At 41.6% G+C, this 13242-nt stretch overlaps 1 protein-coding gene across 4 annotated transcripts; it reads right to left on the bottom strand.

Annotated features, from left to right (window-relative positions):
- Positions 1 to 2497: 2497 nt before the first annotated feature.
- c18h18orf25 (chromosome 18 C18orf25 homolog) lies at positions 2498 to 12907 on the bottom strand. 4 transcript variants are annotated; one of them, XM_035184366.2, is made up of 5 exons: positions 12672 to 12907; positions 10731 to 11639; positions 6008 to 6178; positions 5473 to 5581; positions 2498 to 5171 (listed from the first exon to the last, which is right to left on the bottom strand). In XM_035184366.2, the coding sequence occupies exons 2-5, from the start codon at positions 11572 to 11574 to the stop codon at positions 4982 to 4984; spliced, it is 1314 nt and encodes a 437-aa protein (XP_035040257.1). In that variant the 5' UTR covers positions 11575 to 11639; positions 12672 to 12907; the 3' UTR covers positions 2498 to 4981. The 4 variants fall into 4 exon arrangements, with proteins under 4 accessions (XP_035040257.1, XP_035040256.1, XP_035040259.1 ...); XM_035184365.2 differs by having other exon boundaries at positions 10731 to 11642; positions 12672 to 12906; XM_035184368.2 differs by lacking the exon at positions 6008 to 6178 and having other exon boundaries at positions 10731 to 11642; positions 12672 to 12905.
- Positions 12908 to 13242: the final 335 nt, after the last annotated feature.

Raw genomic sequence — 13242 nt, 5'->3', positions numbered from 1 at the left:
GGAACTAACCAAATTGAAAACACAAGTGGTTGTATACATATATACACAAACAGATGAAAGTGACAAAGCTGAAAACATTTAACCAGTGCCCTGACAACGGGCCCTATAGATGCTGGCTCACTGGGACACCTGATCAAACTGAGTTACCTGTTCCTTTCCTGCTACAGCTAAGCAAAATGTCTGTGCTGTGAAAAAAAAGGCTATAAGATTTATAAAGTTGTATCTTGTACTGCAGCAAAGCCAAGAAGACAGTCAAGAGAAAATAAGTACAAACACCAACAAGTCAAGAGTAATACAGCTGCATTGCAATTCTGGACATTTTGACTATAATAGTCCACTAATAGTGTATTTAAACTCTGATTATTCTTCATCATGAATACTTGTTATACTTGCACTTATTTGGATACTTATTAAAGAGGTACATTTTGCTTGTAATACATCTGTAGAGTGTTGTATGGATGGATTTTACATCATGGTGTGTTAACCTTTACTTACATAAAATGTTGTAGTCTTCAGTGGACCGCTGTCCTAATTACTTATTACTTTAGTGAAGGGTTAGGGCTAAAATGAACATGTGTGACTCCTTTTGAGTTGTAACTAATGAGAAGACTCCATAGCCTGTTTGTAATAAGAATCTTGGAATTGTTTTAAGGACAAGAAAATCTGGTTTTGCCTTTCTTCACTGTGGGACCCAGTGGATGATTTGTCCCATCTGTCTCTGTGTGGAAGGAATCAAATCACAGTCATTAGGGCTGCCTGCAGGACTGTAGGCAGATTACAGCTCATTAAGTAATATTCAGTTCTCATCCTCATTCATTTAAAACAACGATGACATCCTGAACATATGTTGCACCTTTTTTCTGGCCACCAGATATCCTGAAAACTGTCCTGAATCCAGGAAACCTCTCTGTGTTCAGTGTTGAGCCCGAGGGGTGAAGGAACAGATGGGCCTTGGAGGCTGGGGGGGTGGTCACAAAACTCTTAGTCCCATATGTCCTCGTCTTCCAGTTCCCACCATCTAATACTTTAAGCCTGCTGTGCCACACAAAGAGCCTTTCATAATAGTTAACTATCAGCACAGGTCAAACTACTGCAATCAGTTCCCTTTATCCCCAAATGACAGGCATCTGATCTTTAATTCTGTCCAACCATCATTTTTTTCTTCATTTATACTATAAAGCAGTGAACAGTAAGTACTGCAGTGGTAGATATTATTGAAAAATGTATTTCTCCCACTGCCTTCTATTCCAATGCAACATGTCAAAAAGTAGTAAGAAGGAATCTTTTCAAAAATGTTAAATATCTTATTTTGTTTGATATAAAGTGCCAAAAGATGTCCAATTTGCAAAACAACATGACAAAGAAATGAAAAATAAATAAAGAAAGAAAAGTTAAAGAAAATTAATGGAAAGAAAAAAGGAAAAAGGAAATATAAAGAAAAGAGCAAATAAAAGCTAAAAAGAAAAGCTAAAATGAGAAAAGCTAAGAAAAAGAAAAAACAAGGAAACAGAAAAGACATGAAAGGGAAAATAAGCTCATCCTGGCACATCAGAAGTTAAAGCATATACTGTGACCATAGTTTAGATATAAATCAGCTCTTGAATTTATATTATACTGATCAGAGCCTGAAAGTAACATTTCATGTTGTGCTCACTGTTAAATAAAGTAGTTCCATATATATATATATATATATTTTGCCCTCTGGTGGTGGTTGGAGCAGCCATTCTCTGAATAAACCTTCACAGAACAGCACACTGAGTGTAAACCTGCACACTGAGAGACATCTGCAGGAGGAAGGATGCTCATTTCTGCCTTTTGAGAGTGAACTGGCACATTCACTGCTCTGTGAGGCCACCGCTGCCCTGTAAAAAAGAATTTGCATACAGCTGATGTCCTGCCCCCGGGGGTGAAAGGAGTAGGCTGAAGGGCTTCTTTGGGTTTTTAGGAGACGGGCCCCGCAGGCTGCATTGCTCCACTCCCTCATTGTCCTCCTCATGTGAACTCCATATGTCCCTCTAGCGGCAGGTGTCGCGGTGTGACCTCTGACCCGACATGCAACTTTGGCGGGTGAGGGTGAAGTTGCATTGTTAACAGAGAGTCTCACAGTCTAGACTGTTTAGCCGCAGCATAAGAGAACACAATGAGATATCTGATTAAGTATTGAACCTATGATGGAAATCATTCTCACTCGTACAGACAAAAACACTCGTCTCGTACCAAACACTTAATAGACTGTCATTATCATAATAGAAAATAGAATTTAAGTGTTTTGTTTGCTAGAGTTGTGTTTAAACATGTCAAAAATGTCAATTCAGTCCCAATTAGACGAGCTTTGACAGGTCTAACAATTCATTTATCAGAAAAATCCTCTCAGCTACATTTTCCTTCTCTAAGCTGGACGCCTGACATTTGACATCCAAACAGGCACATGAGCAAAGACGACATAATGAGCTTCATCTCCAAAGCTTAGAAACAAACAAAACAACTGTACACGAAAGTCATTAAATAATGCTCTATTTATTTAGTTTTAAAATAGTTTCTTTTTGTTCTACAGACATAATTTCAAGGAAGTCAAGGACCTGCTGAAGCAACAAAATAAACACCCCTTTTTTGTTAATTTAAAATACTGAGAGTAAAACAAAACAAAAAACAACAGAAGAGCGAGGCTAAATTACTGGTAATGAGGGTAATATCAGACTTGAGGTTAAAATATGTGACCAAACATGCAATGTGCAACCACAGATGAGCATCACTGCCCTTTATTTTCTATACCAAACCTCTAAAGACATGAGCAACGTCTCACTAACATCTCATAATAATCCTATAAGGAACAAGAGCAACATGGGTTTTGCAAGCAGAAGTGGTCTGTAAAATAATCAACACTACAGTAGTAGCTGCATATAGTGGAAAAACAAAGCAACTGGCCAATGGAACAAAATATCAAACTGTATCTTGAACAAATTGCACCGACTTCCAAGTTAAAATAACAAACTAAATTTAAACTGAATAAACTAGAGGCAATTTTCAAATTGGCAAACTGACAAAGTGAAAACATATTCCATTTAGACTTTGGTTTAGTTCCTTAGAATTAGGATTTTCCCTTTTCTGTGACCAGCGGACATTAAAATAATGACTATAGTTCTCAAGCATCACTTATAAGAAAGAATAGAACAAATCTCAAGTGTTAAAACAGTGTATGAAGTTGGATTTTTGATTTTTTTAAAATACTAATTTACCAGCATGGCTGCAGTACTGCATGAAGAGAAAAATAAGACCACAGGGAAAAGAGAGCAAGCAGGCCCTGAGCATCAGGGTAAGAACAGTTCATACACTAAAATGTCTCTTCTATAAACGCCCAACACACGTGGGCACAAACTCAACACCACCTCTACTGTGTTTTTTTTTATACGTGTGCTATATTCACATCTATTATTAAAATATTTATTGTTGAGATAGCAAAAAAATCCACTGCTTTATATTAGGTAAAAGAATAAGCTTTATACCATTCTAAAAAGAAAATAGTGCACATTTCAAGGCATTCAGGCCATCTTGCTTTGCAGTATTCAATGGAAGATACATTTTCCTCAGTTGTTATAAAGGGGTCCCCAGAGGTTTAAAGGTGTTTGCATTCACTCAGAGTGGGCATGCAAACAGTGAAGTGCATCCAGTCAGCCCTGCAGAGTCATACATTCACTGAGAACTAAACGTCGCTCTGCAGCAGAGACGTGGTGTCCAACGTGAAATCTATCTCGAAACAGAGGATACAGACGTTCTATTGCCAAACACACACCATCGCCACATATTGTACTGCTGCAGTGGAAATGAGTCCTACCTTGTAGTGTGTCTGTGACAAATGTGAGTGTGACCAGTGGTTTGATTTGTTATCACGAAGAAGGAAAAGTGAACTCTAACAGTAATGCAAATAAAAGCTGTGAATTTGAAGCAAGAAACATTGAGTAATGTACTTGTTTGCTTTTTGGTGGCGAGTTCACACTAGATGAAAAAATCTTCATCACTGCCCTGTCTATTAAAAACGAAGCAACAGCTAGCAGCTAGTTATCTTAGCTTAGCATAGACCCGTGAACCTGTGATGGTTGCTACCGTCGGACGCAGCCGAGCTGTTCCCTTTGTTTCCAGTCTTAAGCTAAGCTAACCAGCTAGTGGCTGTAGCTGTATATTTAACAAAAAGATATATTTTTTACTCATTTAATTCTTGGCAAGAAAATGAATGGAAATAACTATTTCCCAAAATGTTCAACCACTTCTTCAACACAAAGCAAAACCTAAACACTACTGGACAGATCAGAGTACAGGCTGTGTGATGCTGGACACTGTATAATAAAGCAAAGACATCAATGCAGATCTAAATATGAAACCAGTGGTGAGACTTTTGAAAACAAAACTGTACAACAGAAAGTGTACAAGCTGCCATTTTGTCTTGACCGCAGGTGACTGCAGATAAAAATGCAGAATCCAGTCTGAAAAATATGCCGTTCAAGCGTCTGTTGGGAAACGGGTCAACGGCAACATTGTGATACTGACCCGCTTTCAAGCAGCAAGTTGAAGTTTCCTCTGTACAGCCTGCAAGCACACAACACAAAATGACTACCTACATCCGTTATAATGGGGTAAATGAGGTATCAAATGAAGGGAGGATATTGCTATCGTTAACAAATATATCACTCTTAACGTATGTTTCCACCTGCACTGAAAGTGCTGTGCCATTTTATTACAACTAATTTCATAGATGACAAGCCAGGGCCGGGGAATTACGTCAGCAGAATGGCTTTGATACACATGATTGTTCAACAGTAAGTTAAAAAACAAACAAACAGTGCTCTGGAGCTGATAGAGTTCACAAGCGGTTACAGGCGAGGCTGCAACTCTGGGAAGGATTTCAGCCGTAACATGGAGGCGAGGTGAGACGGGTGAGGATCGGGAGTGAGAGGAAGAAACAAGGAGTCTTCAGTGTACAAGTCGTCTAAAGAAGGTATTTGTGTCCGGTGTCCTCGTCGAGCGTGAGGTCCACCACTTCAGGAGGGGACACCCAGTTAGGCTGAGGGGAAACAGTAGTCCAGAGCTGGGGTTGATTTGTGCTGTTTAACTGCTCCACTGAACTCTCCTTCCAGGAGGACAGACTCTTGATCACACCTCCACACGGGTGGGCGCATCTGAGTGATAAAAATGAATTATTTTTATAAACTGGCAGGGAAATATTGGATTTTCTACAACTGAGTATTAGGGCCATATGTCATAATATTACAAGAATAAATTATAATTTTCATGCAGGCGACAGTTTGATCTTCTCATATTCCCCTGCAATATTTCACTTTGTTCTCAAAATCTTAAGATGTCCCCTTGTAAGTGGCCCTAATACTCTGTTCATATATCAGTCATATATATATTCAATACTCAGCCTATAAAATTACAAAATTAATTAAAACACTACTTTCCCCCCCTTTAAGTCTTTACCTTGGTTTCTCTTGTACGCCGACTATTTCCACCTCACTGTCAGAGGAAGCAATGTTAATCTGGCTCTTGTGTTGAGAACTCTTGTGCGACAGCTCTGCCTCCACGTGGCCTGAAACAAACAAAGAGGAACAGTCACACATTGTGAGGAGGGTTGGCAGCAGTAGGGAGCTTCAGGCCCTGCTGACACATGAAGACTGCAGCTGCTTTGACAGACAAGGATGAATCTGACACTTGTGTTTTGAGACGCTGACCGGATAGCATGGAGTGACTGACAAAACAGAAAATTGTGGACATTACATTCTTGTTTCGAAAATGCCAGCTAGTCAGTCATTAAAAGGTCAATTCTTTTTGTCTTTTAATAGCCCCCAAATGCAAGCCATCAGTGTGGGATGCAGAGTGGCCCGTTCAATGACGTCTTGTTGACATTATTAAGAAAGGTTCCCCACTTCTGCGTGACACGCATGCCTCTAAAAGTCCTGTCTTCACTGAGAGGAGTGGAAAGGATCAGTTGAGATATACTGGGTTTGTAACTGACCTGAGATTGAGCTCAGAGCTCTTACACACCCAGAGTAAGCTGCCATATCCTGGCCTCTGTGTGTTTTTAGCTCATGCTTTATCACCGTGGGCCGGACTGTCTCCACACTCATACTCTCCTGGTTAGAATCAGTGTCTGAAATATCATAGTGACCCACTACTGGAGGCCCGTCTGCGGGAAACAAAGAGAACACTTCATTATTCAAATCGTCCCCGGGAATGGTGGGAATCTGGATCGGACACTATACGTCCATAGTCCTGCTAACTGCAGCATCGGATGTGTTTATAAACAAGAAAACAGCCTGTTTAACCAGATGCTAAGGTAAACCAGTAGAAAGATAACAGCACTCAATTGGCTGCAAACCACAAACAATTACATCTATGATAATTTCGTCAAGCCATATGAATGAGGCTTTTATAAGAATGGATGTGTTTGAGGTGCATCAACAACCCCTTTGCAGCTGCACAGTCTTTTCTCTCCATTTATTGCTTTTAAAAGGAACAGCCATTCACATGAAACAACACCAGAATACAGTCATTACAAAACACTTCAACATAAATCTTACTCGGTGAGAGACATGTTGTGGGATAACAAAAGCCGAAGAACAGAATAGAGAAGAACTGTGGAAGAGGGGGGGGAACACAAATCTTTGTTCTACCCTGTCATAGGAGTCCCTGGGAGACACACACACACAGCTACCCAGACTCGTGTGTGTGTGTGTGTGTGTGTGAGAGAGAGGCTATGAGAACGCTGCCTATGAATAGCTGATTGGTAGCAGGGTTACCAGAGAAACCGAGCACATGGTAAAAGGTCATGTATTAAGGATAGAAAAAGGACTAATGTAAACCAGGATAGTCTCTTTGGTAAACAATGGACTGTCCTTAGTGTTGTTTATAATGCACACAGCTTGTGATTGTATGCACGAGGCTCTCTTTACCGCGTTGATTTAAAGGTTATTTCAGTTTGAATAAATGCAAGACGGCAGTTGTTGGATCCATTTAAACGCAAAATGGCAAAAGTATGAAACAAAAAACACCAATATCCACACCATTTGAAACAAAACCATTCGGCCAAGAGAAAACAACTAAGTAGATAAAAATGTTCTGTCAGTAACCGTTTATCAGCATAAGCAAAGTTGCACACATGCTGCTGACGAAAACTAATTTGGCCTTGCACATTCTGTATACTAATATAGTCACATGCAAACAGGTGGGGAAACGATGCTGTAGGGTCTGTAAAATTGACAGTCATAGGGCTACATATACACACATACAGAAAAACACTGTAACATCCTAACTATAAATATGATTAGGCCAAAGAGTCCATCAATGTCTGTGATGCTTCGATAGTGTTAGCGGTGTTAAGAACGCTATGGTCGTCAGTGAAAGTAGTTTGAGAAGACGGTTGAGAAGGAGTAACTCCGCCTCAAAGACCACAGGATCCGAACCGGAGAAGGCCACTTAATCACCCAGATCTTCTTTTTTTTTTTTAGTAAAACCAGTAAACATTGCCATGCACCACACTGCAGCTGTACTACTGCCGTGTATCTGTAAGTTTGATGCCTGGGCTTTTAGTTTACAGTCGAGCTGTGGAACACGAGTTGCCTTGTAGAGACACAGGCCAAGCTGGCAGACCAGTGCAAATTAAAACAAAAAATTAACTGGGCAAATATAATGCGTGAAAACTTGAGGCTCTTGTCATTGCAGCTAACAGCTTCAACAAAAGGAACCCATGCCTTGTCTGATGCCCATAAACTACACACAGGCTACTAAAAATAGCTGGGAATCATTCCTCCCTCACTAGTTTCCTGTTACTGCACACAGGCAGCGATAGCAGCAAATGTAACAGAAAGGCAAATATAAAAAAATGTAAACACATCTAATCTAATTACATAATCTTAGAAAGCAAGAAATTGTGTGGGTAAGTATATTGCATTTATATTTATAGGCATATCTATGTGTAAATGTTTTGATGTTAATAAAGCTATGCCACCAAAGTAAAGGTTGTCATTAGATTTTTAAATTCCTGAAACATTTATAAGCAAAGTGCTTACATAATTCAGGAAAAACAATGCTAATGTAGGGTGCTGAACCTGATTTCTAAAGAAATTGTACTATGACGCTTAATCTATCTTTCCCAGCACAAGTTCAGAATGACAAGGCACATGCTATTAAGCAGCAGCACCCTAACTTGCACTGTCATGATGGCCGCCCCGGTGCTGTAATGCACAGTCCTGTATGGATGACGTATTCAGCTACTGTGTGTGTTTATGTGTGTACAGCTTTTTAACTAAAATCAAACAAGCTATACAATAAGCAATACAGTAAGAGCCCTGACTCGACAGTTCATCGAGATATGCCCCGTGTCCATGTCACAGATGCTGCAGAAATCAAACAGGTGAGTTGAAGGTTTGAATGAAAGTCAAATCTCACAGTGATTCAGTGCCAGCAGACACACTCGGGCCTCAGGTCTGCACAGTCAGCTTCAAATAAGCAGCTCCAGCCGCTGATGATCATGTATCTGTTGTTCGGTGACCTTGCATCATTTACCCATTGCCATGCTTTCTGTATAAACTAATTCTACACTTGGTAAGATCGTAGTGTGAAACTGCAAAGAGTGAAGAAGTGAAATCTAAATATTCAAGAGACCTGGGTCTGGAACACCTAGATTTCCATTCTGAGTGACCACGTCAGGTATGATGTTGTTGTTTATAGGGGTGGGGGGGAGACTGTTGTCTCGCGCCAACATGTAGGCGGCCATAGTCTCTGCAGACTCAGACGATGGCAAAAAGGAACTGGGAGGGGACGGGCGTGCCCCCTGGGAGTGATGCTGCGGCCCCTCGTGGGCGTCACTTGAGCGTTTGGACGAGTCGTTGTCCGAGTCGAGGTGTGCAAGCTTTTCCATCCAGATGCGGAAGCGCTCCTCGGTCTGGCGCTGCATCACGGCAAAGCGCGTCATGGCCTCCTCCAGCACGCTGCCGATGCCGTTCCTGTCCCACGAGCTGCTGTCCAGCAGCCCATGAATCTGGGCGCCGACTCTGGATCTCTCCGATGCACGTCTGAAGCCAGCTTTAAAGACATTGAGGCCAAGCCATAAGAAAATACAGTAGCACTTTCATGCTTCGGAGGTGGACTTTTGTATTAAAAAGAGAAAATGACAGTTTGTTTTTGGTTACGTGCAGATCGACTCTTTCATGCTGATGGACTACATCATGCAGTTGTAGCACTCAAATCTGTGTGCGGGATGTAAAAATGGTTGAAAACGTTTTATGTACAACGGATCCCTACAGTAAGGAACTGGATGTCTCAGGCGACATTTTCAGGGACTGCGGTTTGGAAAGTGTGTTAACTGATGAGACTTTGAGGCAAACACACCCACTTAAGATAAATTAATTACAAAGACACTTATGTCAAAAACTAGTGACCTAAATAATAATTCATTAAACAAACCACTAACAAACACTTCAATCCTGAATTTAAAGGAACAGAAAAGCTGACAACTTGAACCAACCCAACAGGTTATGTTCTAAGGAACACAGGAAAAGATCAGCTTGAAGTATGCATAGTGACTTCTTCAACAAGAGCAGCAAACATTAACCAAGCAGTAGTTACTTACAGAGAACTCACGTCCACAAGTGTCAGGAAACATTAGATTAACTGAGGGAACAAACACAGGACTGATGTGCAGGCAGACAATACTGTCAGCGTCTAATCCTATTACACACTTCTGTGACTGAGTTCAGTTTGCAGAACAACCATTTACTCTAAAAGCTGTATATGCATTAATATGTTACAGTCGCTGACACAAGGGCTATACGAATTCTAAAAAGGTGCTGTGGAACTCAAAAGAAAGCCACCTGTTTACAAAAAGCTTTGTCGCCTCCTGTGAAGGGAGAGCGGAGTGTACGACAGACCTGAGGAATAGTTTAAAGCCACAGGCAGAGAGAGAGGGAGAAGCATAATAATACTAAATGCCAAGCAGCCTTGAGGTGACACAGACATTCACTGTACCTCCCTTAACAGATAAAATTATTAAAATCTTTTTTAATGGTCTATACACATGCTATTAAAATGGCTGATGTCTAAACTTTCAGGTATGAGGTTACATTTCTATAGCAAATAGACTCCGAACCGTCGCTGCAGAGTCTTGCAACACCGACCAACACAGTGAGATCATTCACCAACGTCTAGTGACAGCAAAGGCTGCGGATAAAAATGGCTCACTTGTTGAATCGCAAAACCCACAATACAGATTCGAGTAACACAGCTCTGTATTTATTATTCTATGGAGTTGAAAAATGACCACTAGTTTACCAAAGCATGCCAACGACAAGACAAAGTTCCAAACTAAACACATGTTGTACTACTACAAGTGACTGGGCATGGGCCCTTCTAGGGTGAATGAAGACAGATGATGAGTGAGAAAATAACAAAAAAGACAATAAAACAAACAGACAAAGCAGTGCTAATACTGATCTGATATCATGAAGTATGAACTATATGTGACTAGTCAATAGTTTGTTTTGGGGTGCCTGAATTTTTTTGTTAAGGTCTGTATTTGACTGTGATGGCAAATGATCTGTGATTGTTATACAGGGTTAGTCTGTGTGTCTTTTCATTACCATGTGAGAGTGTTTTACACGATATCTAAGTGACTGCTGCTACTGCTATTCTAGACAATGATACTGTGATAATTACTGTGTGTTGTGAACACTGGATGTTACCTGGAATATCTGTCTTGATTGTCTTGCTACCTCCTGAAGTGTCATCATCCTCATCGTCAGAGGTGCTGGTGCTGGAGTCACACGTGAGCTCGCTGTCACTCGTACTGCTGTCCTGCAGCAGGTTATACTTCTTCCGTGCTGCCGCCTCTCGTTTTTGCCTTAGCAAACGCATGCGCTCTTTGTGTTTCTGGCTCCGATGACCTTTCACTTTCCCCAGCTTGCCGTTGGTTTGTTTTTCATGTCCTCCTGCTGCTGCTACCACCACATTGGGGTGGCAACGATTCTTCTTTGCGGCCATGGCATTGGGAGGCATCTCGCTCTCGGAACGTGACCGCCGAGACTTCCTCCCCCCCGCCGCCGTGGCAGATGCTTGCTTTCTTCCTGCCTGCCCAGAATCATTTACAGCTTCCATGTTGCCCTCTTCCTCTTCGCCTGCAGGAGGAGCAGCACCATCATCCCCTGAGGAGAGTGTATCTGAGTCAGCGAGGTGTCCGCTCGATGAGGGGGAGAGCATGCAGGGGTTTGAGGAGTCACTCTCATAGATATGATTGGAAACGGGTTTGTCGCTTTCTGTAGAGGCGTTCTGGGACTCCGGGGAGTCTCTGCGGAGCTCTTTCATCAGGCATGGCATGGAGAGGAGACTCTGCTCACCCTCTGTAGTCAAGGGGCTGTCTCCCTCTTTTTCCCCTGGTGGTGAGCTTGTACTGGTGGTGGTCTCCGTTTTCAGATGTTCGTCCTGGTCTCCCTGAACAGAAGCCGTGGCTGATTGTGCTTCATCAAGGCACTCTGAGGGGCAGTCAGCATCCACAAATTCCTCTGCCTTCTCTGAATCAGCCATCTTCATCCTAGTTGAGCCCAGAGCCCAAAGGTCCAACAAACATGGACCAATGTGCCTGGATAGGAGCTCACCTGCTGGAAGAAAAAAATAATTCACAGTGAAAATCAGTGCAACTTGATGCATGTCAGGAAATGGAGCATAACTTACTGCATATTGTATTACAAGTCAAACTTTCAGTAAAGAATTGTTAGTCAAACTGGACTGTCACCTTGGCTGTCTGCATTTGAATGACTACTTCAAACATGTGTGGGATAGACCGCTGTGAACTAAAGGTCAAATATAAGATCTTGACCATTGCTTTCAATGTCTAATCTTTGCTATATTTAGAGGGCAGTATTTACTAATACATTGTTAAAATTATTAACTCAAACATGTTCATATTCTCATCATCATAACAATAGAAGGCCACAGAAATTAATATTTGGATCTAAATGATAAGATCTCCAATTCAACTATGTTGGCATCAGTGCACCGGGTTTCTTCGCCATTCAAAATCGTACATAACCACTGACTTTCACCGTATTTGTACATTTTGTACCAAGTTGACATGTTGCAAAACTGTTGACTTTTCCTAAGCAGAACCAACAAATACTCACTTTAAATATGAGGTAATAATCTGGCCAGAAATTCCCATTTATCGATGTAGCTGGGGAACATTGACATTAGCCAATATGAAGACTAGATGTTACTCTTACTTTAAATTTCTATCTATTTTACGTCTCACTCAGTTAGAAAATGTTTTCACTAATATCTGTTAAACCTCCGCAGTCACATTAGACTAAGTGTGTGGACACTGAGAGGCATATTTGTGCCTAGATGAATGACTTTAGTTACTTGTGTCTGCGGCTAGCTGAGGCTAACACGGGCTCTGTTCTACTACTTTTAGCTGCGTAGTGAAGCTAACCTCGGCCATAACCTTAAACTTGGCGAGGAGAAGACAAGTCATGGAAAAATATTCGGGTTGCGGGACAGCTGCCTTGCCGGGTCCTATAAATGGAAGCGGTATCTATCCAGCCCGAGGTGTAACAGGCAGGGTAATGTCAGCGGCTAACGTTATCCGAGCAACTTAGCATTTGACATCGGCTGCGCTAGTTGAAACTTACCGCGGCGTTACTTCTAATCTTCTTCTCCCCGCGTCAGACTTTTCCACATCTTCGGTAATTTGTGGCCTCTTGGATTTTCGCTGGATAAACGCCCCCGGGCAAAATGCGCTTCACTTCGGGGGAACTTGGGAGAATTTGAAGGTGTTTTGGCGCAGTGCGCTCGCAGCTTTGCGAGCCCTGTTAGCCGTTGGCGGCTAGCTGTGTGTTTATTTTAAAATGTCTCCATCGGCCGTTCACAAAGATACATGCGCCACTTCCGGCCTGCTGCTCGGGGCCGAGCGCCCCCTGCGGTCAGAGAATAATACCACAGAGTGAGAAAATACTGCAGCACCAGTTTAGAGAAAACTCAAAATCCACAGGGATGGTCATTTCAATGCTGTGGTACATTTTGATCATGGATCAGAAAACAAAATACTATCCCAGAAATTACTGCTGAATACAAGCAGACTTATGTTGAAGGGTTTACTTCAATGCATGGTGGTTTGATTTTGGCACCGGATGTACGGTATATATCAGAAATATCTCCATTAATTTATAAAGACTACCAATATAACACATTTGAAGGGGTTTT

The sequence above is a fragment of the Hippoglossus stenolepis genome, chromosome 18, assembly GCF_022539355.2.
Source record: "Hippoglossus stenolepis isolate QCI-W04-F060 chromosome 18, HSTE1.2, whole genome shotgun sequence".
In the NCBI taxonomy this organism is placed as follows: Eukaryota; Metazoa; Chordata; class Actinopteri; order Pleuronectiformes; family Pleuronectidae; genus Hippoglossus; species Hippoglossus stenolepis.
Note: the sequence above shows the minus strand (reverse complement) of the source record. Positions and strands in the feature narration are given on the sequence as shown.

Coding starts and splice junctions, on each gene's coding strand:
- c18h18orf25 (XM_035184366.2), bottom strand. CDS start 11,574: ATGAAGATGGCTGATTCAGAGAAGGCAGAGGAATTTGTGGATGCTGAC. Junction 5,582..6,007: donor AGCTCTGAGCTCAATCTCAG/GTCAGTTACAAA, acceptor TGTTTGTTTCAG/GCCACGTGGAGGCAGAGCTG. Junction 5,172..5,472: donor GGCGTACAAGAGAAACCAAG/GTAAAGACTTAA, acceptor TTTATCACTCAG/ATGCGCCCACCCGTGTGGAG.